Consider the following 26,559-nt stretch of genomic DNA (forward strand, 5'->3'; position numbering starts at 1 on the left):
TGCCACTGAAATTCAGCATCATTAAAAGAAACAAAACCAAGTTCTCAGGACGTGCATCAGTATGTGAGAAGATCTAGCATCAGACTGGTGTTGCCCCAATGAACTGAAAGTGGTACCCAATGTTCAGTGGGTTACCATGGAGTATCTTAAGCTTCCATCAAAAAATAAAAGCTCATGAAAACCACAGGTTTTTATTCACTGAACTAACATACAAGAACAAATGGTTTGTGTGTAAAGCACTCTGACATCCTCCTAAGATGGCTTCATATTCATAATGTATATGCACACACGGAGATATTATCAGTATTCTTCTCCGAAGACTACAGCAAAATTCTATGAACTAGAAGATTTTATAAAGCAAGGCTCACAATGACCATGTCTCATGCAGAACCGATACAAAGACTCAGACATGCCAAAACTAAAATCTGTCAGTTTTTCAGAATTGCTGAGCACCCTCTCCTCTATTTTTTTTTTTCCTGGTTGAAAGATCTGCAAAGGGTAACAAAGGAAACTAAAGAACATGAAGTAAGCTCAAGTTTGCAGAGCCTGAAAACTTCCCCAGAAAATTGTTAGGTGTGCAAAAACGACAAAGGATTGAAAATTGCTGCTCTGATTCTACTGACAAGTTGTAGTTCCAGATGGCTTGGGAAGATCAGGTCTTCAGCAAGAGTCAAAATGAACATGGCTGGCACTAAAGCCAAATGGGAACTCAGCATTTCTGGGATTTCCATAAGCTGAACTGTACCTGTCCTGTAACGGTAGCAAGTTGCTAGCACGCACATACTGGGAACTCAAGCATAGGACAATACGGAGAAATAACACTTCTTCTCGAAAGAGCAGCCGTCCATCTTTTCCCCACTACCAGTCATCTTTATTTTTCCAATATTGCAATAAAAAATATCTAATAACACTTCAAAAGGTCCAGTAGGATAGCATTTTGTAAAAGGAGCCCACTAAACCATTTTACAGAAGGACCTAACAGCTCTGTTCCACGAAAGGATCCAGTTACACAAGCCTCCAGTTTGAGCTTTATGGGGACAGCCAGCCACACTCAGAAAAGCCTGCAAACAGATGGAGATAATAGAAATTTAAATGGACCATCCAGCTTTCAGTATAACCACCGTATGTGGTATTTTATCAGTTGCCAGGCAAGTGGGAGAGGGGGAAAGAAGTAGAAGAGATCATCAATCTCCCCATCCTGTCTGCATTGCTCCAATCCCTGGCTCATGTAGCAGCAGTTAAAACTACTCCCCTTTTGACAGGATTTGTTAAGCCAGTCAGGAAAGGTCAGTATAGAACATGGAAATAGATTTAGACCAGATGCCCATGCTAATAGTAATTCAAACCGCATATTCCTCACCTAAAATGAAAATATTAAATAAAAGCAGTGACAATCTGATATGCTTTTAAAGGTTTAGTGCTCCAGCCATTTTTATTTAAGCAGATGATTTGTCTGATCCTGATGCAAATCCATTTTTAAAAGTTCAAGGAGTAAATAGAGATACATGTTGAGAAGCAGCCTTTTTCTGATGTGTAGAAATTTGTATTCATGGCTTTTTTGTTGGTAAGATAGAGGCCATACACACAGAGCTGTAACTGCAGGAATAAAAGCCTGATAGGACTTTTCATACCGCATCATTGTAAATAAAGCTTCCTATTATTAGCCAACACTGCTACCATACACCTCCAAGAGGGGCAACCAGAGCAATAGTAAGCAAATTAGCTATAAACCCAGCCAAACAGTGTGAAATCTCTCACTGCTAAGGGATGCCCACGCGCATATTCAGATGCTGTCCTGGTACCCTCTGAAGTTGGTGTTTTGTTTAGGGAAGAAATCAAGCAGCTAAGGAGGACTACAGAGATGCTCCCTGCCAGGACTTACGAGAATCACAGCACTGACCTGCTAAAGCCTTCAGTGATGAGACAGACAGAAAAGAGGCACAAAGACACAACTGGGTAGCAGGAGAGGAATGTATACAGCTCCTTATCTTGCTTTTCAACACTTAAATTCCCATGGCAATGACTCTTTTCTTATCCCGAAAACAAGACGACACTTGTGTAACCGGTACGGGAAAAGCCACAGGCAAGCCTCCTCTGCTGATATACCCAAGCTTCGTCCTTGGCAAGATAACCTGTAGCAGCAAAAAGGTCATGCGGTCATTCACCTCATTCAGCCTCTGCCGATGGTAGCACAAGAGCACGCTGCCTGTGATGGGCAGAGCCCTGGGGATGTTGGGGAAAGGGACGACATTTTGCCAAGAGCCACCCAGAGCACCCCAGGTGCTCTTTGCATAAGATACCCACCTAGCCTCGGGATACCCACCCACTTCAGTCACTGCCCAAAAACTCAGACAAACAAGTTCTGGAAAAAATCCAGAAAACCAGCCCTGGTTTAAGATGACATTGCCCTCTGGCTCCCTGTAGGACTATCGCTCTCTCACGATGGGATGAGCAGGCCTTCACCCCAGCCATTTCTGTTTAGAGGAGGGGACAAGGTGCCCAACTTGCCTTCCTCAGCGGTGTAAGCTAAAACACCAGTGCATAAGGCCTGGGCACCTCTTCCTGTGGCAGCCTCCAGCAGAGACGCAAGACAGACAACTGGAGGCAGCAGCACGGGAAAGCAATGCTGTGCCACAGCTCCCCTGTCACAGCTGTCACTGGGCATGCTTTAAAACACATATTTTAAATTAAAAAATTCTCAGTACCCAAATGATACAGCTGTTCACCTTTCCTCAGCCATTACAGCAACACCAAGAGCTGTGCTGCTAAGCCATTTATTTTAATAAATTAAGTAAATACAGCTTCTCTCATACCCAACACCACCCTTGGAAGAACCTGTGTTTTGGAAACCAGCAAAGAAAGACCGAGTATGTGCCCAGAGCGGCTTCAGGGCTACTTTGGCCCAAAGACAGACAGAGTTGTTGTCCTCAGAAAGAGGCAAGAGCACCCCCACAATTCACCCCACCAAAGCCCCAGCCCTGCTCTCACACTTTATGTTTAGCTGCTGGTAACCGACGTGTTAAACCCCCCCGGATTTACATCATCGCTTTGGTAGAATAAAACCATACGGATTCAATGGGTTTTGGTTAAAAGTTACGCACGCATGCAAGGCTTAACGGTCCCAGGGTCTCAAAAGCCTGACTGTCGGTGCTGACCCCTGCTCCTTCCCACCAACCCAAAATGAAACACAGAGACATTTGTTGTAAAATTGCTCCACCGCAGGCGCACAGAGCGGGGACTGTGCAGACAGGGCGTAAAGCAGAGGTGGGCTCCCCACTGGAGGGGAGCTGCACTCGGTTTCCCTTTCAGATGGATTTCTGAAGCTCTTTCTTCCTTCAGCGCAGCCTGTCCAAGGCACATAAACAGAGAAACTGAGACATTTTTGAGCAGAGGCAAGACCTTGGAAACCCCATTTCATCGCTCTGAGGAGAAAGAGCAATAACCCCAGCCTCCCCCACATCCATCAGCGGCTCCGCAGCAGAGCCCCTGCGCAGGGCAGGGGCTGGCAGGGGTCCAGCCCGCCCGGATACCGCGCCGGGAGCCTGCAGCTGCAGGAATGTCTGGGACCAGGCACACGCAGCTTTTTTTAATTGCACGCTTCTGCTTCCACCGTCTCAGTCTGTCCTGGCTCGGTATTTTTGGGGGTTGGTTTCTTTTTTTGTCTTTTTTTTCTTTCCTGCGTTCTGCTTTTAAGTGGACAGGGGAGAAGAGAGGGAAGGGGAGCAATTATAAGGCAGGCTATTGTGATGGCATGCTCTCCTGCCTATTCTTAGGCTTTGAAGGGACATCCTCCTGACTGGATGACCACAGTCTTATCTTGCCCTCATTTTTGTGTAACAGTTGGGTTTTTTCAAACTCTGAGAAGTCAGTTTTCTCTGTCAATAGTGGTGGAGAAAGTAGGGCTCTCAGACGACACAAACCAGTGTGAACAAAACTGAAGGAACACGTTTCAGAAAACCCCAACGTGCCTGAAAACCCAGCATGCAGGGAGGAGTGTTATAACAATATCAAGCATGAAACATAGTTTGGCAACCTGTCTTTTACAGCTCGAGGCTAAATGCTGCCCATATGCAATGGATGAGAGCACATCTTGAAAACTGAGCAAGTCCTGGCAAAGTCACGTGCAAACTACTCAGATACACCAGCTCTATCATTAAAACTTAGACTGAGCACAACAAAGAGGCACGTTCCAACTGCAATACTGAGTTTGAAGCCATCACACCAGATTCCAAATGCAAAAGGAGTTCATAAACATGCAATCTCTTACACCCTGACCTTATATCTGATCTGTTTCACCGAAAGGTGTGGTTCAGCTGTCTCAGCCTCTTTTCAACATCAGTAGTCTACACGAAAGAGCATCACCAAGAAAATCCTAGTGTTGCTGTGTCACTGGGAATTTTGATATAAAAATGTTTAACAGGCATAACCTGCAGAGACGTGTGCCTTTCTGCCAGAAACTGTGTTGGATTATTATTCAACAGAAGTCACCATCCTTCCCAGAGGTCACCATTCCCTCAGAGAGGATGGCTTAACTCCACATCTACTGCTCCAACCCAGTTCCATCAAGATGGATTTGAGGTCCACTATTCAAGCTAACACAGATCACCTTGGCAGAGCAGTACGAGGGAGCTACTCCAGGTTCAGTCATGCTAGCAGATCTAAAGGGCCAACCAGGGGTCTAGTGTTCCCAGCAGAGGACACCTAACCAGAGCCAAAGCCACTTGTTAATCTCTTGCTTTCCCTCCCACAGGTGATTCCTGCCTTATTTCTGACCAGTCTGGCCAATCAGGACAAACCTCATTTAAGAGGTCAACTAGGTTCCACAACTTTATAACAGTTACTCAGCAGCAGCCCAAGCATCAAGCCCTCCATAATTCAAGCTCTCCCAGGAAAGATGGGGTTTTTTTCTACCCACCTCTCAAAACTGCATTGCTTACAGCAGCAGCCTGCCTCACAGGAAATTTCTTCTTGGACTGTGCTGCATCCAAGGTCTGCCTTTTAGCTGTAGCACTCCCCCAAAGTTTGATCCCTCCAACAATCCTTCATTACAAAGTCACCAAATCCAGAAGATGCCAAAGAAGGTGTAGTTCTGTTTCACAGGAAGTGGTGCAAACACTGACAACAGGGTAAAATCTAGTCAAATCCTGCGTGGCTTGTTCTCCTTGAGAACAAATGCTCAGCCACATCTGCTTACAAACCCACCACCTGCACGAGCACTGCCTCTGGACCAATGTTGCTACCAGATGAGACCAGCTTCCACGCACAGGGCCGCCTCTGTCTGCTCAGGCTTTGGCTTCCACCAAGGCAAACCAATTAGCAGACCCTCTTAACAGGAGTATCATTTGATCAAAAGGAGTTTTCCTCCAAGAGCAAAAGTCAGATCAGTGGATAGGAAGAACTTCACAGGAGATGTCCGTGGAGCTGCTGTCCCCTACAAATAGCACTACCTTGCACAGAGCGCTGCTCCCTTTACAGGTATTATGAATGACATAATTTGTGGTTTAATTGCAACAATTAGCCCATTCTGGCTGAGGTCAGGTCCACAGCACTTCAGTGAAGTGAAAAATGCACTTCTATTAAGAAAATAAAAAAATGAGACCCACATTCCTGCAGCAGATCTTTTTCAACAATATGGGCAACTCTTCATTTCCTGTAATTATTCCATAAAACACACCACTGAGGCATGTTAGCATTTATTTTCCAGATAAGGCAACGCAAGAAGTAACCTCTTCAAACTAGAGCAGTATTTGGCATTGGAAATGCAACAAGAACTTGAGTATTCCTGTATTGGGATACGTAAATCTACCTATCCGTATGTGTAAGGCTGGAACACAGATGTTGGGTCTTCAGCCCCAGGAAGAACCAAAACTAGTATAGAGAGGAGACATCTTTAAAGGTTCCCCGCAATGAATAAATTCTTCTTACATTCACGGGATGAGCAATTTGAGCTCTGTCAAAGACTTCACAAAATTTCTTTGTGTGAAGATGCACTTTGAAGACCAATTTCAGTGAGTTGTCATCCCGTGATCATATGAGGAAAAAACGCAGATTGACTTGGACATCTTATCCGAGTTCGCATTGTGTACTTGTAACATCTCCAGGGTGAACTGCTCTTCCTTAGAGAAGACTGTGTGGTTCCCTATCCTTATGAGCGCATGGATCAGCCTTAAATGTCTTGGGCTATGCTGCATCCTGATCAGGACGTACTGTCTCTTACAATGTTGCAACAACAAAATATAACTCCTTAGTAGGATTTTGCAGGGTACTTACCACAACCCTGAAATCCCTGATGGGTGGAGCTGTCAGAACTACCGTAAATCAGCAGAATCAATCCTGCAGGCTGTATTTACAAGACAGCCACTGTGAGCCCTGGGAGGGCACTAGCAATGCTGCTTCCTCCAAAGTGTGTGTGCCCGTGTGCGTTGGGACACACACACACAATCCTAATGAAGGGAATATCTGCTTCTGGCATATGATGTTCCTAAATGCCATCAAAAAAGACCACACTAGGTGGCAAAGTACTTTATGATTGTTTACGATCACCACGGGCAGCCTCAAACTCAAGTATCTGCTCATCTCCTGACTATTTGCCATCCATCAGACACAAAGTACCCAACTTCTTTCTTACTAGAGAAACAATCCAGACACACTGAAGCAATTGGAAAAGAAAATTCAGCTGAGGTTCTTTTGGTAAGCAGCCTGACCACTGCAGCGTTTTTTCTTGTCTTCCATATGTAGTTGTGACAACTGCAGTAAAATATTCACTCGGCCGCCCTCCTGTAGCCAGCCGAGTCTGTAACCACCCACCCACACCACAGATGTACTCAGAAGTTACAAATCCCTCCCTCCCTATTTACACAGCATGACAAGCTGGGATGCCACTGTGGCAGCAGCGTTAGTGCTCCAGCCCTCCCACAAGATACCAAATCTGTGTCTCCTCAGTAAGGGAGTACCTATACAATGCCTAATGAATAGGACGAGCCACTTGGATAGCATCTTGGGTTCAGCAGCAGTGTACCTCCCATGTTGTTCAAGCTCACTGTAGCATCAGAGCCGGCTGGCAACAACCAAACACTCATAACAGCAATGATTTTATTTTAATAAATAGTTATTAAGTCACATTTTAAGCACTGCATATACAGAGGTAGATTCCAAAATATTTCACGCTTCCATGTTTTCTTCACATATGCTTCCATCTAGCAAAATCCCACAATATTAATGACCAAGATCTTCACCTTCCCTTACTGCTATGCATAATCATAACTAAGCAAAAGATGCACCTTTCACTTACAGCTTCCAAAATTTCCTAAAGTTATCTAAACTACAGTATTGAAACACTATTTTGCTAACGTGCAAGTGCCACATTCTGATATATTCTGCTTTGGAGTGTACACTCCCACCCTCTCCCCAAATAACAGAAATTGTCTCCAAAATACCACACACCTCCAACAAAAACAACACACCAGTGGACAGATCAAGGTTTCTTGCCAAGGCTGAGTGCATTCCTTCCTCTGGTGAAGAGGGCACCAAATTTGGATCTTCTGAGGTTTGCATTACTTTCTGGTAAAGGCACATTTAATCTTTTTTCTTCCTTTAATCCTCCTTACCCCTATAAGCCCAGCCAGAATCTCAACCAAAGTAAGCGGCTGAGCCAGCATGCACTACACTTTATCAGTCAGCCTTTGACCAAAGCAAGCAACGCAGACCTCCCAGAGGTGCCTCCGACCAGCAGGCCCAGCTTTCCAAAGTGGCGTCGATACATACAACTGCACGATGTCTGCCAGAGAAAGAGAAAAGAAAGCACAATTTGTAGATAAAGATTCTGCTACTAAGTCGCAGGTTCATCATGCATCTACTAGAATACGGAATAAGAGGAATCCAGCGTCATTCACTGATAACTCCTGTTTTAAGTGAGATTACAGCCAGTTTCTACTTTCTTAAACCTCCTCCTGGTCAGTCCAACTAGTCTTTATTAAAGTTTTAAGCTATGAGTCCTCCTTGCTATTTTTTCCCCCAAAATTCAGTCAAACTGACTCTTGTCCAGTCCTTGCCCTGTCCCTCAGTCTTAACCCCCTGAAGAGCCCTCTAAACCTTAATTCGTAAAGGGAGGAGGTTCTCCTATTTAAACTTACCCAGCAGCAGCTGGCAGGACTGGGTCAGAGACATGAAAGTTTAACAATGTAAGCTCCACAGGACAACCAGTGTCTACCAGCAAGGTAGGGAGCAGAAGTGACACCCCTCTGCGGTACAGTCTTGAGCATTCTCCTGCACTGCATGGTTTCTAGGGCAGGAGTTGGCTGAAACAGCACACATTTCTCAGTTGAACAACTACTTCCCTCTGCCCTTCCCTGGGCCCCCTCAACAAATCCTACAGCTATATCCTTTCCCAATAAAATACTAGAAGCCCTTTTTACTCCCCAGAGTTGTTACACTTGTGCTCTTTCATATGAGCCTGTCCACCAGTCTGAGAGACTGCACTAGACAATAGCGGAGAAAAGATGTAAATGGGGCAGAGCTGCTCCTCACGTAAAGTTATAGAGAATAGCATTTTGTAACCTTGTTTTCCCTGACTGTCAGAGAGGGACAGAAAAACTCTCTCCTTCCTCCCCACCTTTTTTGTTTTGTGTTTTTTTTTTTTTTTTTAAATGAACACCACCAGGACAGAAAGATTATTTGCTAAAAAGAAGACTCTAGAGAAGTTAACACTGATCTCGAGCATTTAAATATACTGTCAGTCAGTACACTGCCCATAAGGTCCTAGTATAGGGAGTGAACGGTGGGGCCGCTAAGCAGGGAACATCCCTGTTTGGCTTGGCTCAGCCTCCTGAAGCGCTGTGTCACTAACTGGAAACAGGCGGGTTTGCACAGGGCTTCCAAGAAGAGGCTCGCAGGAGCGATGCAACACAGGCACCTCCCCTCAAACCAAGCCAGGGAGAAACAGAGGACGCTCAAGGAATTGGGTCTTTGCTGGGTCCCCAGCTAAACTAACTTGTAGCATGTTCTGGGAAAAGTGATGTAGTTTTGTCTGTATGTTTACTGATGGCTGGGGCTTAGGTGTCCCTGTGGATTGCAAACGGGACTGCTGAGAGCCACGGTTAGGAGCCTGAAAGCACTGGTTACATTAATTGTGACTTTGTACTTTACAGAAATCCTTGACGATCTGTTTAGAGACAAGAAAACCATGACAGCTACGTCCTTCCTGTTGCTATGAGACACTGCACCAAGCTACGTGTAACCTCAGGGCTATTTCTACATCAGGCCCCCTCCCCTCAAGTCCGGAGGAAGAGATCAGCACCTGTATGGGTACAACTTGTCATAGGGAAAACCCACTCCAGTCTGAGATGTTTTAAATATCTCTGCTTAATGCAAGAGCCCTGAAGCAAAGCATCGCACAGATGCATTTTAGATAGCCACAGCACTACCTTAAAGATCACAGACATTGCAGCATCTGCTACTGACTAAGCTTTTGAAAGAGCTGTTTCCCAGCACCAGTCCTGCACAGCTGTTTCTCTTTGGTATGTATTGCAGACCACTGAAGTCACAGCCCGGTCTGCGCATAACTCGTTACACTTCCTTGCCCCATTTGCCTCCAGGTTTCTTCACACCCCTACTTGGTCCAGATTTTCTCTGGCGTCTGCTCACTCGCTCCGGATCATCTCCCCGGCCAGGCCTTTGACTTGCATTCCTTCCCTGCTGCTAGACTAAACTGAGAGAGCACAGCCTGCCTGGCTCAAACACCAGACCTCTTGTCAGAGATCTACACAGAAGTGTGAATCAAGATTTTTGGGACACCTGCCTGAAAGTGCCTTAAAAGGGCTCAATTAAGAGAGGACACATAATTGAAGAAATTCCCCTCCAAAGCATTCTAGCAGTACTCTGAAAAGTCAGGGTCTTTTAAAAATCACTCCCTGTTCTTAGGACATGGGGAAGAAGAAAAAAAAAAAAAAAAAGAGAGCTTTACACCTCACTTCTGCTTTTATTTCCATATTTTCTATTCTGTGTCTTGGCCATAACCCAAGTGTCCAGCTCCCCAGAGGCTGCTTCAAGGGTGAGGGCAGCAGCCTGGAACTGCAGAACTGCCCCTCCACGTGGTTTCTGTACAGGCACATGTGGTCCAAGCAGAGATCTGTTCCTAATCTGCCAATCACGTGCTGCAGTGCCTACTGTCGCGAGGAGCTCAGCTCCACTACATAAGCCAAGCAGAAATGAGATAAGGCAGCTCTGCAGAGATAAAGCCGCGCGTCAATCGTAGGAGCGGGCTAAGCACACATCCAGGCTCCAGGCACCTAGAGCAGTTTAAGGCATTCCATGTCTTGCACTATTGCTCCGCTGCCGCAGGTTATCTTTCCGCAGCAGAATGGCAAAGGCGGTCACGGGAGTACTCCTCTGCTCCACAAATTAACTAGTACTGAAGGACCAGGGTTGCTCATCTATTCTTGTCCTCAGACAGGTGTGAGTGGTGACTCCCAGCAGCACACATAGCCTCAGCCTCTCCTGCTAGACCCAGCAGAGCCTGACCAGCCTGACAGGATCATCAAGCTGAGGAGCTTCATTCCCAGCCAGACCTGTTGTCAGTGCTTCTCCAGGAGGCACCCGAAGGGGCCACTTCATGAGTGCAGCAGCTCCCTCCCACACCAACACATCACAGGCACACTGGGAGCTTTATGCCAAAAGGAGAAGCAAAACTGCTTTAGAGAAGCTGGGCACTCTCCTGGCAATCGCTGCCTTTCCAATACAGCTTTTAGACATTTTCAAGCCACATCTGCTGTCCACACTATACTTGAATAAAATATTTTTCCTGCTAGCACATTCCAAAGAAAAACCAAAACAGCACTAACACTAGAGAAGGTTATGCCATACCATGGAAGCAGTTTAAGGCAGCGTCTTCTGTCTGCCAGCTACCTAAATACAGAGCACATCAAGGAAGAAAAATTACTCGCCCTTCCCAAACATCCTGGGCACTCTCCTCGTCCTGTCTCAACCTGCATGCCAAAATTAAACATGGGTCCCCTATAAACTATGGGGAGACTGACCCTGCATCACATACAAGCTACCAGGCTCGTTAAAATGCTGTAAAAGTTCTGGATAGACATTAATAAGGTAAGGCCTGCCACAGGCAATGGATTTTAAGCTTCCTCCAGATGGTGGTGTAGAAAAACACAGGCTTGTAGTATTGTGGCAAAAGAGACAGAGGGACAACAACAATCTTCCATTGTTGAAAACTGGGGTAAAAGTTGGTACCATTGGTACAACTGGGATCATATCAGCTGCTACCTTCCACTAGCTCTACCTTTAAAATGCAAGCTAGAAACTTTCCTTTTTCATCTGGGTATTCATCCCACCTCCTCATACATTCAGTCTATTGGTTTCTCCTCATACCTCATCCTAACTGCTTTGCTTTCTTCCTTTTCTCTGCCTTCTTTCATCTGCCAGGGCTGAAGACCCTGGACAAACTGACATCGATCAGATCTGTTTTAGCCAGTCTGTCCCAGACAGAGGTACAGGGAATACAAGGCCGTCTTTGGTACTCAACTCCAAGAGGGAACATACATAGAGGTGCCCTTGTATTTTGGGACTAATGCCTTTTTCCTACCAGAAATCTCACCCCTTCCCACATGCCTTGTGCACTGTCCCCTTTTATGTGTGCCAAGAGGTGTCATGATAAACACAAGGAGTTCAAAATAGCTTGAAGAGATTAAAGCATTTATTTAAACTTCACTGAAATCAACGCAGTTTAGGAGAATGACCAAATGCTGTGATGCATTTGGACAGATTAAAGGAGTCATATAGGGTGCTGCTGTATGTTCTGCCTCGCAGCATCCAGAGTCAAGAGGCCCAGCAATAAAGTTTTACAGTATTTAAAGCTAGAAAGGACTATGCAACCTTCCTAATCTGACTCTTCCACATGTCCCAATCCAACATGTTTCCCTGAGGTACCCTTTTATAGGGTCTGATAATTTGTCCTTTGTTAAAATATAACTGCCAGAAAAGAACATGGGTGTGCTGCAAAGATTGAGAAATGAGCATTTTTCCCCAACTCAAGTATATTTTTAGCCTTTTTTTTGTTGTTATGCTTTCCAGTTCTTCCATATCCTTTTTTAAGAGTTGAACTTCAGGAATTGGACACAGTGTAGTAGCACTGGTTTCACCAACACTGTATACTGAAGTTAAATAGAGAAATTATTTTGAAAAACAAGGATTTTTTAAAAAAAATCTTTTTCCTTCAGAATCACCCTAGCAGAGCACATGGAGTTGCCTGTCTATTCTGAACTCTAGACCATTTTCCAAGTCCTGACTTCCAATATGCATTCACCTGTCCCATAGGTACAGACACGTTTTTTTGTTCCTAGACACATAACTTTGCTTCTTGATCATGGATGAAAACCTTGAGAAGCCTCCTGTCTGGTACCTTTTTGCAGAACCCAAGAAATCTATCCTCTGACACCAATTGTCCATTAGCAACTACTTTGAGTCAACCCTTTGATTTCACATATTTTGTGGTACAACTTTTTAATCAATCCCATGAAATAAATGTCCAATTACTTGCAAAGTGACTCCATTTACTTTCAGTTTTTTTCATCTCAAAGAATGAAGTCAGATTTGTCTGACTATACCTGCTTTTCATTAAATTCCACCTACCAGGGTTAAATTATATCTGTATCCTTCCACTCTGTAACTATGGAATCCTACAAGAGCTTTTCTGTATTTTTAAATATGTTTGGTAGCAGGATCTCCAGTGCATAGTTTTTATTTCCTCCCCTTTACTCTTTCTTAATCAATTTAATATTTTCCGACATTTCCTCATGATGTCATGACTCAACAAAAATCAGTGTCAACAAGCCAAACTTCTCCTCTGGGACCTTTCAGCCTATCTGGATTTCCAGTTATCCAGGTTTGTTAGTTCCAAGAAGTTTTGTAACCTGATTACTGACAATGGTTAATTTTCATACTACACCATAAAAAAAGTCCCCTTTCTACCCTTACACTTGCCAACATTGCCTTTTCCCCTTGGATATTTTTAGCTGATCATCATCAGCTCCTCTCTACTTCACACTGATTCTTTTTTACTCTTTTCTAACCTGTAAGTATTACTTCGGGCAAAAAGAGAAAAGGTATTTTCAGAGGACATTAGCAGTTTAAAAAAGGAATAGCATAATGATAGCTTAAGATTCATAATCCCCTTCACGATAATGATAATTTTATTCCAAGCACAAAGCTCTGAAGGGATCTTGCTGCAAGTACAATGATATTCATTATCCGTGTGTTACGAGAACCACAGCTGAAACCAAAGTTTTTGCAGACTCTCTATTCTGGTACTGATACCGAAAATTACATTATATACATCATATGAAACTGAGAAAGAAGCCTCAATAATATTAGTGTAAGCTTAACATAAACTGTTCTGATCATATGACTTCCACATCCTCTTCCAAACACCTGTCAAAGCAATATGCATTTAATGTCTTTAATCTTTCCTCATAAACCAGCTACTTGAACCACTTACTTTTGCTGTTGTTTGAATTCTCCCAAATTAGCCTCTCTTTCAGATACCCAGGTGTCAAGATTTGAAAAGCCCACACCCAAACTGTAGCATACTGACACCTACAAGCCTCAGGTTTCCATGCATCTCCCCAAATCGTACTTTTCAACACCTTAATCACCGCTATGGCAGTGGCACAGTTATGGTCATCCACAGTCATAACCCTGGCTCCTTTGATATACGGACTTCACAGCTTTCTGCACTGAATAACTGCTTCAGTTGTCTCTTCCCTTGGCTTTTAGCAATGCAAGTTTCTCATTTCTTGCCTGTATTTCCAACCTCCTTTTTCCCCTCAAATACCTGCAACTTTGAAACAAAGTCAAATGAGTCCAGAGGTTCCTTGTAGCTCCATCCCAGCTACCATATCACATCACGTCCCTCTTAAACACTGAAGCCACATCTTAAAAGCAAGTAGGTTTTTTCATCCCTGACTAATCTTGCCAGAAAGCTGTTCCAAGCAAGGTACTGAGGAGAGGGTTGTCTGTATGCCTTTCTTCCAGATCTTTTTCATTAAAACTAAAAAGATGTTCTGGACATGAAATATCTTTAATTTAAATTTTTTAGAAAAGAAATCAAGACATTTACTGCACAGTTTTCAAGATCAGTGCCACTTTTTTGTTGGTTTTGATCTTGCAGACATGTTTGTAGCTGAGAAAAAACAGCAACATAAATTAAGTCCATCTTTCCCCTGTGGTTTTGCAACATATTTCTAACAACCCAACAAACAAGCAACAGCAATAGGGAAACATTCCCAAGTCCCAGAGCTGACTCCCTGCTGCGCTTTTTCAGCAGAAAAAGATAATAGTCAATAGGAATTCAGCTGAAATTTTGCTCTGAATTAGTACAGCGAAATGAGAAGCCCCAAGTCACCCTGGGCAAGTATAAAAGTAAGACTTTTCTTTCTCTTTTAGTCCTTCTTGTAAGCAACAGCATCCACTGAAAGCCATGAGGAGCAAACCAGCTGAATAGAAACAGAACTGCAAAAGCACCGAGGCACAAGGAGGAGACAAGTTTCGCATTCAGAAAGCTCGCACCTTAAAAATAGTGCCAAAGCTCATTTCTGCCATGCCTGTTTCTTCAGGGGTCACACCTGAGCAGTGCCTTCCAGCTGCCAGGGGGGTGAGCTGGCTGGGCACCCCGAGGGCAGGGCTGCAGCGCAGCACCCTCGCACATCTGGAGCCCTCCTGCAGCTGCCAGGTCCTGCCCTCCCCAGCTCGCTGGAGAGCTGTTGTCATCAATTTGATAACTGTGGGCAGGAGCGTCCCAGGGAGCCTTGCCTTCGGCTTCTTCAGGGGTGCTGGGAGGGAAGGGGGCAGGCAGACATGCAGACATCAGTCTGGAGAGGCAAGGGGAGAAATGCTTTCCGATGAGAGGAAGGGCAAATGGCCCACAGCCAGCCGAAATGGACACCACTAGAGAGCCCTCAGTCCCTGCAGCATTTCACCAGGGAGCGCAGGAGCCATCAGAGCCGTTCGTAGGCATGGTCAGTTTGGTTTTCTTTTCTTTTTTTAAAAACACCTCTATGCTTTATGCCTGTTCTCTGAAAAATACAGCTTACCACTCTGCCCCAAACACCACACCAGTCCCAACCCTGAATCACGTGCACAGCTGTGCAGGGGGGATGGCAGAGAGGAGGAGGGGAAGGGAGCTGCGGCACTGAGGAGCTCGAGCAAGACATACCATCAGTGCTGATGACTAGGCCAGTTACACCCGTGATGAGAAAGACAGATGTTTTGCAGAAAGTCAGCCACTGCCTCATATTAGGAGGTATGAAAGCAGACAGTTTAGACATATTTTCCTCAGTCTTCATCCTTTGCTAGCCAGGACAGATCCAAGAAAGCCAGGTATCTGCCTGCAAGAAATAATGACCTTCTTAGTCTTGGTTCCTCCTGAAGATCTCATCCTGTCCATAATATCACAAGCCTTCCCTCAAAGGCAACGGTCACATTGCTGCTTTTGCTGTGAGAAAAGCTGGAGGAGCAGATCAGCTCTTTACTGCTCTTAAGCTTTAGTTCTACACATACTCACACAAATCTCTTCTGTGGGTACCAGAAGCTCCGTAAATTAGAATACACATGTTTTCAGATAACCCACACAAAATCAAAACATTGCAAGCAGATTAACTGAAGCCTACAGAGGAACCTATAGGAGACTGGGAAAAAAGCAGCCTTGGGATAAGCTTCCCTTTGTGCACAAAATTTGCTGCAGGACTGCAGGGGTAAAGGAACAGAGACCTGCTTGGTATTCAGGGCTTGGGTTTTTGGGTTTTTTTGTTTTGTTTTTTTTTTCCCCTCTGGCTGTTTTTCAGGTTTTAGGTCTACAAAACCTCCTCCAAGCTAGTCACACAAGCTACTACGCAGGGTGGTCTCTTCCCACACCTACAGTTTCAGGGTTAACCACAAAAAGGAAATAACACAGGTAGTAGCCAATCCTTATAGGTATGAGGCTGCATAAAGACAAACAGCCTTGAAACAAATGGTGTAGCCTCTTATACGGTCATATCATATGACAGAAGAGCAAGTAGGTAAGGCACCCAGGATTTTATCAGGAAAATCCTGAACAAAATTATGGGTGCATAAACAAACCACAAGTCCAACACACTACTCTGCGCATCATGTGTGCTGCACAGAAGGAATACTATGCACAGAAACAAGCATTTGATCAGGACGGCTGGAACTCAGTTCAGTTTTCCTTCTCCCCATTTCAGTAAATCTGAACCAGAACTGCAAAAAAAACCCAAAAGCATTGCTTCTGTGAAAGTATGGTCATCAGAAACAATAGTTTCCTAACAAAAATCAGCAAAACCAAGTGGCCTCAATCACTCAGTAGTTTAATGGGGACATGAAAAAATCGGGGATCAGACTACTGCCTAGCAATGCCATATCTACACCTGAGCAAGGCAGTGCCTTGGTCCAGGACTGCTGTGGAAGGAAGCACAGCACCGCTCCAGCTGGAAAGGGGCTCAGGTGGTCTCTAGCCCAGTCTCTTGCCCAAACAGGGTCAGCACTAAGCTCAGACCAGGTTACTCAGGGCTTTATCCAGTCAGATCTTAAAAACTTCCAAGGAAGAAGATGGTACAGTCTGGAAGATGGAGCAGCCTGCTCCAGTGCCCAGCCATCCTCACAGCAAAGCCATTTTTCCTTATCAGTCTGAACCTCTCTCACTTCAGTTGATGTCCATTTTCTCTCATCCTCTTGTCATGCAGTGGTGTAAAGAGCCTGGCTCTTTTCCCACTCTTTTCTACAGACCTTTGCATCACAGCATCCAAACTTTGGAAAAGGAAAATTAAACAGGATACTTCAAGTCTCAGCAATTTAAAGATGCTTTCCTTGCTTTGCAAGCCACCACATGCTTAAAAGCATTTTGCCACAGCTGAAGACCCTGCTTACATCCAAAATCAGCGGCAGCACTCAACATCTTCGGTGCAGAACAAGGGCAAGTGACCTTCCCCCTCTCTATTGGAGATTAGCCCATCTCACACAAGGGAGCACACACCTTACCTCTGCAGGCAACCTGAACTCCAGCGAGAGCTGGGAGATGAGTGCTCCAGGGTGTCACCAAACAGCCAAGGCTTGTCCTGGCAGAGCTGCAGGAAAGGAGTGAGCCCAGCATGTGTAGCTCCAGGCGAGCCACTGAAGTATATCAGCAATATTGCTCTTTGCCCCTACACTACAGGGGAGAAGCCTCCACCAACACCAACTCACTTCCCTCCTGCACCTCTGCTCAGGACAGATCAGACTTCGCAAGGAAGGAGGCCTGAAGCTCCCTAAGGTGCCTGCCCAAAGCTCCCTAAGAGGTTATCAGGGCAGCCTGGTCTCTATTGCTCACCCCATATGACTAACAGACTGCAGGAAAGGACAAAGCCAGCCCCAGCCCAGCTGCAGGGCAATGTTTTTCCTTGACAGAGAGGAAAGAGATGAAGTAGGTGTCACATTTTCCATTAGATTTTTGCTTGTCACCACAGCAGAGCCAGATCACATACAGAAGATTGAAAGCTGGTTAGCAGCAGATGGCAAAAAAAAAAGTGAGTAGTTTCCAAGACACAGCGAAGGCACAGAGAGGTCACTGACACTATTAAGCTACACATTTGGATGAATGGCAGCTATGGGGACAGCTCTAGTAATTCAGGTCTATCCCATTTAACCAGCCTTTCCTTATTTTCTCACATTGCCTTCTCTGTTTCCCAACCCGGGGGAGCACTCCTTATTTGATAGAGCATTTATATCCTTCCTGCACACATTTAGCACTGATATAACCCAATTCAGTGACTCTTTTCTGCAGTCGCAAGCTACGTTTGACAGCTCACGGACAGAGAGAATGACAGTCCCTGCTATGAAGAGCTCATCTCAGACTGGAGACAGTGGACACGATGTCCACCTCTGCTACGCCTTATTGAACCTCACCATTTTTGACTTGTCTTCTTTACTGCCTATTACTCGCCTAAGCGAGGTGAAAGGGTAACATATTTGCCAGTAAAAATGTGGCCCTAAGCCAAGCTTATTTTTCGCACACTGTTTCTGTCACTTTTATACAAGACAAACAATTTACCATCCAAGACAGCCTCCACTTTTCACCAACACTCAGCATCATGGAGGGGTGGTAGTACCATCGACAGCATCCAACATCACTGCTTCTTTGAAGCTCGAGTCTGTCCACTTCTCTGCTACATATCCACACTCTTCTCAAGCAACCCTTTTTCCTATTGATCCTTGAACAACTGCCTCCTCCAGGTAATCTCCCTTTCTTTCCAGTGACATCCAAATAATAGTCCACTGGTATCAAATAAATACACACACATCAGGATTACATCTAAGCACAACCCATAAAGCTACCCAGACTATTCCCACTGCACATTCCTTCAGCCCAAAATGCAGTTCCACTACCTCTTCCCCAGCCAAATATTCCTACCTGCCCTCTCACGTCAGCACCAGTGCTTGGGCTGCTACAGCATAAGCTGCATCAGGGAACTCATGCCCCTGAAAGCTAATTTCTTGCAAGAAAGTAATTTTACAACTGGATGAGCTCCCAGGCAGCTGCCACAACAGCCTGCGGTTACATCCAGGTGCAGAACTGCACTGTCAGATCTTGTCACCCAGGAAAAACACAGCCAAAGGGCATCCAGATAGTACTGATTTCTCATCTCCATGATTCAGAGAGATATGAATAGGGAGCAACAGCAGAAATGAATGCGCCCTTCCTGAAAAACCAGATGCAGAGCTCTACTGTGAGAGCCGCACAAAATGATCCTTCTCCAAAAGTGAGAGAAGCAGCCCAAGACATAGGAAACAGATGATGGATGTTTAAACCAAGTATTACAAAGTGACTGGAAAACAGCTTTTGGGAATGCAGGGAGGAAGGAGTACAGACAGCACTAAGGACAGCAGAGCCTGAAAATTGCTATTTGGATACAGCACAAAAAACCAGCATCTATCTGCAAGTGCAAAGCCAGCAAGGTAACTTGCGCAGTCAGAGACAGAGCGCTACTTTCAAAGGACCATCTCTTCACTTTCAAAGCAACAACCAAGTATCTCAGAGGTAGCTTGGTAGCTGAGGCACCAAGAGAAAACGAGCCCATAGTGACACAGACTGCACAGCTCTTTGGAGGGATGAGTAGCTAGCAAGATGGAGCACAAGCTAGGAGCCTCAGTCCTTACTCAGAGCTCTGGGTAGGTCTGCAGCCCCTGCACGAGCAGGGCCACAGGAGCCGCATTGCTGACAAAGTGCTAGCTCACGAGGCAGACATCCCCCTGCTCCTGCCATAACAAAGCTGAGCACATCCACTCTAGCTTAGCTCTGCAAAAAAGCCTATTAAGGGAAGTTTACAAGCCCCCTCAAGCCCAGGGGCACCATCTTGTGTCACCACAGCACAGTACTGCTGCGCACAGTGGCTCCTAAGGCGCCGAAGCAATTTTATTCTGCAGTAGTTACTTCCCTCCCATGTCTGTCAAACAGCTCGGACATAAAGTGGCTTTGCCAGGTGGTGGTATAGGTGACAGCCACACAGCAAGAAGCAGAGACAAGCTAAGAGACAGTCAGAGCTGGTGGTACATTGGTCAAAGGCCTTTTTGCTTATTTTTATATTTATTTTTATATTTATTTTTATATTTATTTTTATATTTATTTTTATATTTATTTTTATATTTATTTTTATATTTATTTTTATATTTATTTTTATATTTATTTTTATATTTATTGTCACAGCTGGCATGCAGATGATCTGATCACACAGTGTACAAGCAAAATTGTGAAGGCAGACTTGCAGAGGAGGAGAAATAAGGCACAAATGAACTGCTGCAACTGAAGTCAGTGCATTAGAGAGCAAGAGGGTCACAAAAAGATCAAATCAAACTGCACATCCCCATCTGGGATCTGCAGCTAGTCAGACCGGCCTCCTCCACAGACACAGATGATGCTAAAAAGTGAGACTGCTTTAATAAAAAACTGGTCACCCCCCCAGGATACCAGAAACTTACTTAACCCCCAACTATGAAAGACCCCAAAGAAGGGACTCTTCACAGTGCGAACAAAGACCTGCAAAGGGCACAAGTTCCCCCCATCCCTGTAGATAAGTTCCACAACTCCAGACACAGGAAAACCCTGTCTGGTAACGCCGGGAATGAAATTCCTTTGCCCCAGCTATCGCGCATGACCTGCTCCACACTTAATGACTGGCTTTCCAAAGTAAGGAAACATTTACAGAGGACAGTGCAGATCAGTCACATCCATCAGGAAAAAAAAATAGTGTTTTTGTACATTAAATGCTGGATCATTCTTATCTACCATGCTTCAAAGTCAGTCCCAGGACAGACTAACATTTTTTCCAGCTCCCGTCCTCACTGCAGATCAAGTACTTCGCTATACAGTTACAGCCAGTCCAAATGAAACCAGCCAGCAACTCAATACCCTTATTTTTCTAATGTTATCTGTCAGAAAGTGGGAGGGTAAAGCTTCAAAGTATCCCACTTGTGTTTATCTCAGCTTTTAGAGGAACTGTAGATCATTTAGACCCATTACGAGTACCTGACATGTCCCTTGGCAAACAGGAGTGTTTTTTTAATTTAAATTTGGAAAGAAAACAAGGGGGGGGAAATGGCTTTCAGTGCAAGGCCTTGAATACAACTAGTTCTGCTCTTCAGCAGTCGTGACCCTGATTTTTTTTTTTTTTAATATGGAAAGTCATTCTCAAAATTTAACACTACTGCTTTGTACGAAGTCTGTATACAAACTATTTAAAAATCTCACTTTCACATTTCCCCTCTTTACTGGAGAATTTTGGCAAAATTCTTCAAAATACTGACTTTACAAATATTTCACCTAAAGTTAGCTGTCTGGTCCTCTGTATGCAGGTGTATAGAGAAGAAAGAATGAGAGATTTCAGCTTTCTTGTTAATGGGCAACAGGTCAAACCCCACCTTCAAATAAATGAAGTACCTTCCCCCCCACCAAAATAAAAAAAAAATTGGATCAAACTATATTGACACCAGATTTTACAGAGCGCTACATGCAGCCACCACAAAATAAGATAACAGCCAGCTCCACATCCATACATGCTGTCGTAACTGCAACTTTTAATTAAATACACACAGATTGTAAAAATCAAGCACCATCGTCCATTTAAATTACTATTGCCACTGCCGTACTCCAAAAACTAGAGGCAATCCCTGGCAGATTGCTGCCAGTCAGGCAGCATTTCTGCAGAAGTCATCAGAACACGAAGTAACAGCAACCATCGTTTTTGTGGCAGAGGAAATGAGTCACAGCAAGCTCCTGGTGAGGTTCAGAAGCTTGTAATGGGCAATTTTTATCTGAGGAAAGAAGGCTGGCTCAAAGTTTCCCCAGTTCATCTTAGATGACGATCACAACCCTGAACACTAACCTTCAGCGGCAGATCGCTTTGGTTTTGCTCTTGCAGGGAGATAGCAATTTGGTAGCTGAGGCCTGGGACGACGCCTCCACTCATGCCGACCTACGCTGCACCCATATTCCAGGGTTGAGCTGCCCACAGCATCACCAGTGACATGGCAACAGGCTTGCTGAGCTCAAACACTGCTCGGACAATGGCATCAGCAACTTGGTATTTGAGGCATTTCAATTTTTTCATATGAGCTTCAAGTTCAACAGTCAGGCTCTTTAAAGAATAAGCAATTTGAGCTACTTAGCATTTGAAGTATCTTCCAGTTAACCACTCATCATCAAGACACTCAGGACATGACATCTGGAAATTTAGACCTAAATATCTAAAAAAGCTGCTGACACGTACCTGTAGGGCAGGTGCAGTTCTACGTCTGCCATGCCAGGATCACAGTCATACTTACGTTCAGCTGCATTTTGCTACCATCTGGAAGAAGCAGCCAGCAGCTAATGTGTTAAAAAAAAAACCATGAAAATGGGGGGAAAAAAAAGACTGCCACCTCATTATTAAATAAGGTTTTAAATGTCAAAGGCTCATAAGAACCATCTGCGTTTCATCTCCCATCCAGCAATAGGACAGGTAGTTGGCATTTCACAACATGTTTGTCAACAGACTTATCCATCTGCATCAGATCTGGCATTTGGCACTGAAGATGCCATCCCAGCTGGGCCGCATACAACCGTGGATCAACTCCAACGGAGACCCACGACTGCAAGCAGAGCTCTCCCACTTCAAGCCTGCCTGTGCATTACGGGAAGTAACAGCAGTGGCAAGAAGGTGAAGAGTTTGCAACCTGGCCATGCTTCTGCTCCCTTTGGGTAGCAGCAGGCTTTGTGCTTCCTTTCGGCTTGACTGCCAGGAAAACAAAAAAGCATATAATGATAATACCTTGCACAATGCCAGCGTGCAGTATTACCGACACACAATCATAACAAGCTACAGGGCATATGAAGATTATATATGCAGACACGTCACATATGCCATCAACACACCTCTGGGAAACCTTTCAGGCTTTTCTTAGACAGGAAACTAAGTCACTCTGGTAAAATAACCACTATAAAGCCATCTGGCATCCAGGTGATTACTATAAACTGTGAAGACTTTAATGAGCCACCTCAAGGACTGCTGTCTGCCAACACCAGACCTGAGCTCCTCGAGGTCCCCCTTTCTCCCAGCACAGCCGATGGTTATCACCAACAGCACTAGCGGAGTGGGGAACCGCTCCTCATGCCGCTTCAGGCACTGGTGAAATCATCAGCTGTTACAGAGAAATGTAAATCCCCGGGAGGCTGGATTTCAGCCCTGGTAATTAAGGCAGGCTGGAACAGTTTAAAATAGAGGTCAAGTTTTTAAGTGTATGCATACTTTCACACTTGTCTACTAGCTTCAAATCAACCAGACCCATGAACAGCCTTTGTGGTTGTAAAAAGGTTAAAATTTAACTTAAAACACACAAGAGGCAGCTGGCACAGAATTCTCACCCTCGCCTGTCTGCGCACATGGGTCCGACTGCCAAAGGACACTCATCCTTCTTCCTGCTTGTGAGCTCTCCCCTCAGGCATCGTCATTTTCTCCCTCCTCCCCCTCGCCAGTCCAGCTCATGCTCCTAGGGCTGCGTGACTATCCCAGGCACCTTTCCTAAGCCCGCTCAGAAGTTTTCTTGAATGCAGACTTGCACATCCAGCTATGGGACGCCTTGGGAGTGTGCAAAGACCAGAAGATGCCATAGGGCACGTGTTCCTCAGCCGCGAGGATGACGGCACAGGTGGTGGGCACTCATGCAGATAGAGTGTAGGAGGGTCTCCTCATCACCTCAATCTTTTCAGAAACACCCTGCAATAAGTTTACAAACACAGCAGAACCAGCTGGGTCAAACCAGTCCTCCCAGATAGAAAGCATAAGCCAGGAGAAGAACAGATGTTTCATCCAGAGGGTTTGTGTGTTTGTTTTGTTTTTTTAAAATGATTCTATGAAGTTTTGGCCAGAGGTAAATGGAGAACTTGTGTTTCATTATATCAAGCACAGTATTTTCCTCCACACAGCAGGATGCACTTTGCAAAAGAAAAAGTTCAACAGGCAGAAACATGTGATTTCCCCCCCTCCAGAGAATGTTAATTTCAGAAAACGTCTCTTTCTTCCTCTAAAGATCCTAATACCTCACTACACCTACTTTGTCCACAGCATTTAGTTGCTTTTATTTTTTTTACTGATAGCGTCTTTCAGAAGAATTCCAAAAACAACCAAAAAGATAAATTGATTTCACACTTTTTATTTGACTTCCAGACAGTCCCTAAAGAAGTCTTAAACTCCTAAAAAACCAATCAAACAAGAAGACCACACAAACAAATCAATGGTAGACTGTTACTCTCAACAAAGGGGGTCACAGCCCAAGTTTTTGCAGTTGCAGCTAAGCACTGCCTCTTGCAAAACATACATCATAGCATTTGAAGCTTAAAATCCCCAATAAAACTTGAAAACAGCAGAGGGAAAAGCACCACATTTCCATTCACCAGACAGCCAGGGCATTTTGTTTGTCAAGTTACACTTAAAACCAAGTCCCAGGGTCCTTGAAATAGGGCAGAAAACACACATATTGGTGTCACTGAAGCCACAAGCTCTAGCCCAAGCACAAGATCTCCTTCAGGGCACTAATTAAAAAAATATGAGAACACTAAATAAGAAAACAGAAGTTAAGAGTGGCAACTCCATTTTCATCACAAGGATCCAAACAAAGCAGGAGGAAGTATCCCAGGACAACTGTAAAATCTGAGCGGGAGAACTCTCCAAAGAGCCTCTCATTTCATTCACAACGTTCCTCTTGTTAAAGAAAAAGACTGTCTTGTTAAAGAAAAAACACAAGAAAATTGCTGTTTGAAGGAAGAGCTTTCTATTGTTAAGTCTTCCTGCTGGCTCTTTAAAAAAAACCAACCCACCATAACATATGATTGCTTTTCTCCGGATCTACCCGAAGATACACATTGCGCAAGAAAGCCCAAGAATTTTCAAAGACAAAGAAGCCAAACAACGTTTAAAGACAGTCACGCTTGCAGCAGGCTTGCTTCCTGCTGAAGCGAGGTTTGGAGCTTGTGATGGACACGATCCCGGATCAGTAAGGCCACCGCGTACCGCACACAACAAATAAGGTTTTCCTTGTTTGCCTTTCAAGACTAACACCAATATCTCCACACAGTGCCAGTACGCTGCCTCACTGCACATCGCGCTGTGGCGTCACCACTGCTCCCACGAGAAGAGGTTGGTCCCTCTCTGTGGGGTGACTGTATTTGCACATCGCTCTCTTACATGCAAGAAAGAAACGCAGAGCACGTGCCAGCACCTGCTGAGCACCTTTCCTCAGGCACTCTGCCACATGCTAGTCGTCATCACCACCACCATCTTACACTGGGTCTCCATTCAAGCACATGCTCGACAACTGCACCAAGCCTGACCGCCCTGTGCTTTGCACAAACAGTGGACTAGAGGAGCCTTTCGTGCACGCTGTCCCGAAGCGGTCCAGCTCACTTCCACTTCGGATTTGCACCTACACAGCTTTATAAAGTTGTATCTCTGTGCTTGCAAAAAGCCTCCAGATTAACAGAGAAACAACAGAGCAGAGATAACAAGATGCATTTCCTTGGGACTGTCCTAATTATGCATTTTGCACAAGCAAAAATACAGGGATTCCAGCCCAAAAAAAAAAAAAATAAAAATCAAAACTTGATGTGCTGGCCCTCAAAGCCACTCAAGCAAGGATTTCACAAACATCTCTAAAAGACCCCTCATAGCATGCCTACGGGACACTTAACTTCTCCGACACCGGCACGATGGCCAACGACCAGGCTCTGAGCGCCGGGGAAAAGCGAGCCCCTCGGTTCAGGACGTCCGTTCCCGGCTGCCAGGACAAACCGGGCCCTTCTGTCACTTCCTTCCTGCGCCGGGGGAGACCGGGGAGCGGGACGGTGCCGGGAGAGTCTCGCTTTGGAGGAGGAGACACGGCCGGTGACTCTCGAGGGGGACCCCCGGGAGCAGCAGGCAGCGCTGAGGGGGAAGAGGGAGCCCCGGCCGGGAGGAGGGCTGCCCGCGCTGGGGAAGCGGCGAGGCCTGGGCTGGGCTCCCGGCCGGCGCAGGGGGACGGGGGGCGGCGGGCGGAGCGAGGGGGGCGAGACCCCGACTGCCCGGAGCCGCCAACGGCTGCGCCGGCCGCGGAGGGGAGGAAGTTGTGACACCCCGGGGCAGACGGGGCGAGCCACGGCCCCAACGCCTGCCCGGGGGCGCCTCGCTCCGCCGGGGGGAGCGGGCCCGGCGAGGCGGGAGTCCCGGGGAGGGGCGGCGGGCCAGCGCCTGTCGGCCGAAGGCCTACGGCCGCGGCGCCTCTACCCGCCTGGCGCCGACCCCCGCGCCGGCTGGGACACCCCGCCCCGAGGGGAGGCCGAGGGCGCCCGCCACGATCCCTGCCACGGCCCCCCGAAACGCGGCCGCCCACAGGGGGCGCCTCAGCCATCCCACCCCCGCCCTCCCGGCGGCTCCGGCCGGGCAGCGCCCCCAGGAGCCGCCCCCACGGCTGCGCCCCCGCCGCCCGCCCGCCCGCCGCTCCTCACCGTGTGGCAGAGCAGGGTGTCGGGGTCGGCGGGCTCGCACAGCTCGCTCAGCTTGCGGTCCCAGTGCAGTAGCGGCGGCTGCTCCCCGCCGCTCTCGCACACCTCCATGGCGGCCGCAAGCAACGGGGCACCGCCGCCGGCCGATCCACCACCCCCCTGTCTGCCCCCTGCCCGCTCGCAGCGGCCGGCTCACGCCGCGCCGCCCGCTCCCATGGGCCCCGGAGCCGCTCGCTCGCCCGCCCGCCCTCCGCTGCCGCGCCCGGCACCGCGCTGAGGCCGCGTCCCCGCCGCCGCCGGGAGTGTGCGGGCACCGGGGCGGGAGGGTCAGCCCCGCCAGCTGCGCGCCGCGCCCCCACCGCCCCGCGGCCGCGCCCCGCCCCCGCCGCCGAGGCCGCCAATCGGGGGCGAGGAGCGCGGCCGGCCGGCGGGCCGCGCCCCAATCGGCGCTCGGCGCTCGGCCCCCGCACGGCTCCAGCTGTGGAATGTGGGCGGGGGCTCCCCGGGCGCGTCAC

The 26,559-nt window shown here is 46.5% G+C and overlaps 1 protein-coding gene across 2 annotated transcripts in view; it reads right to left on the minus strand.

Annotated features, from left to right (window-relative positions):
- CREB3L2 (cAMP responsive element binding protein 3 like 2) overlaps positions 1-26,155 on the minus strand; it is an 80,484-nt gene extending 54,329 nt beyond the window's left edge. For both annotated transcript variants that reach the window (XM_050915192.1, XM_050915193.1), the window contains exon 1: positions 26,048-26,155. In XM_050915192.1, the coding sequence (XP_050771149.1) occupies positions 26,048-26,155 (108 nt within the window). The remainder of the gene's footprint in view (positions 1-26,047) is intronic.
- Positions 26,156-26,559: the final 404 nt, after the last annotated feature.

This window comes from Gymnogyps californianus, chromosome 1 (assembly GCF_018139145.2).
Source record: "Gymnogyps californianus isolate 813 chromosome 1, ASM1813914v2, whole genome shotgun sequence".
NCBI classification, from domain to species: domain Eukaryota; kingdom Metazoa; phylum Chordata; class Aves; order Accipitriformes; family Cathartidae; genus Gymnogyps; species Gymnogyps californianus.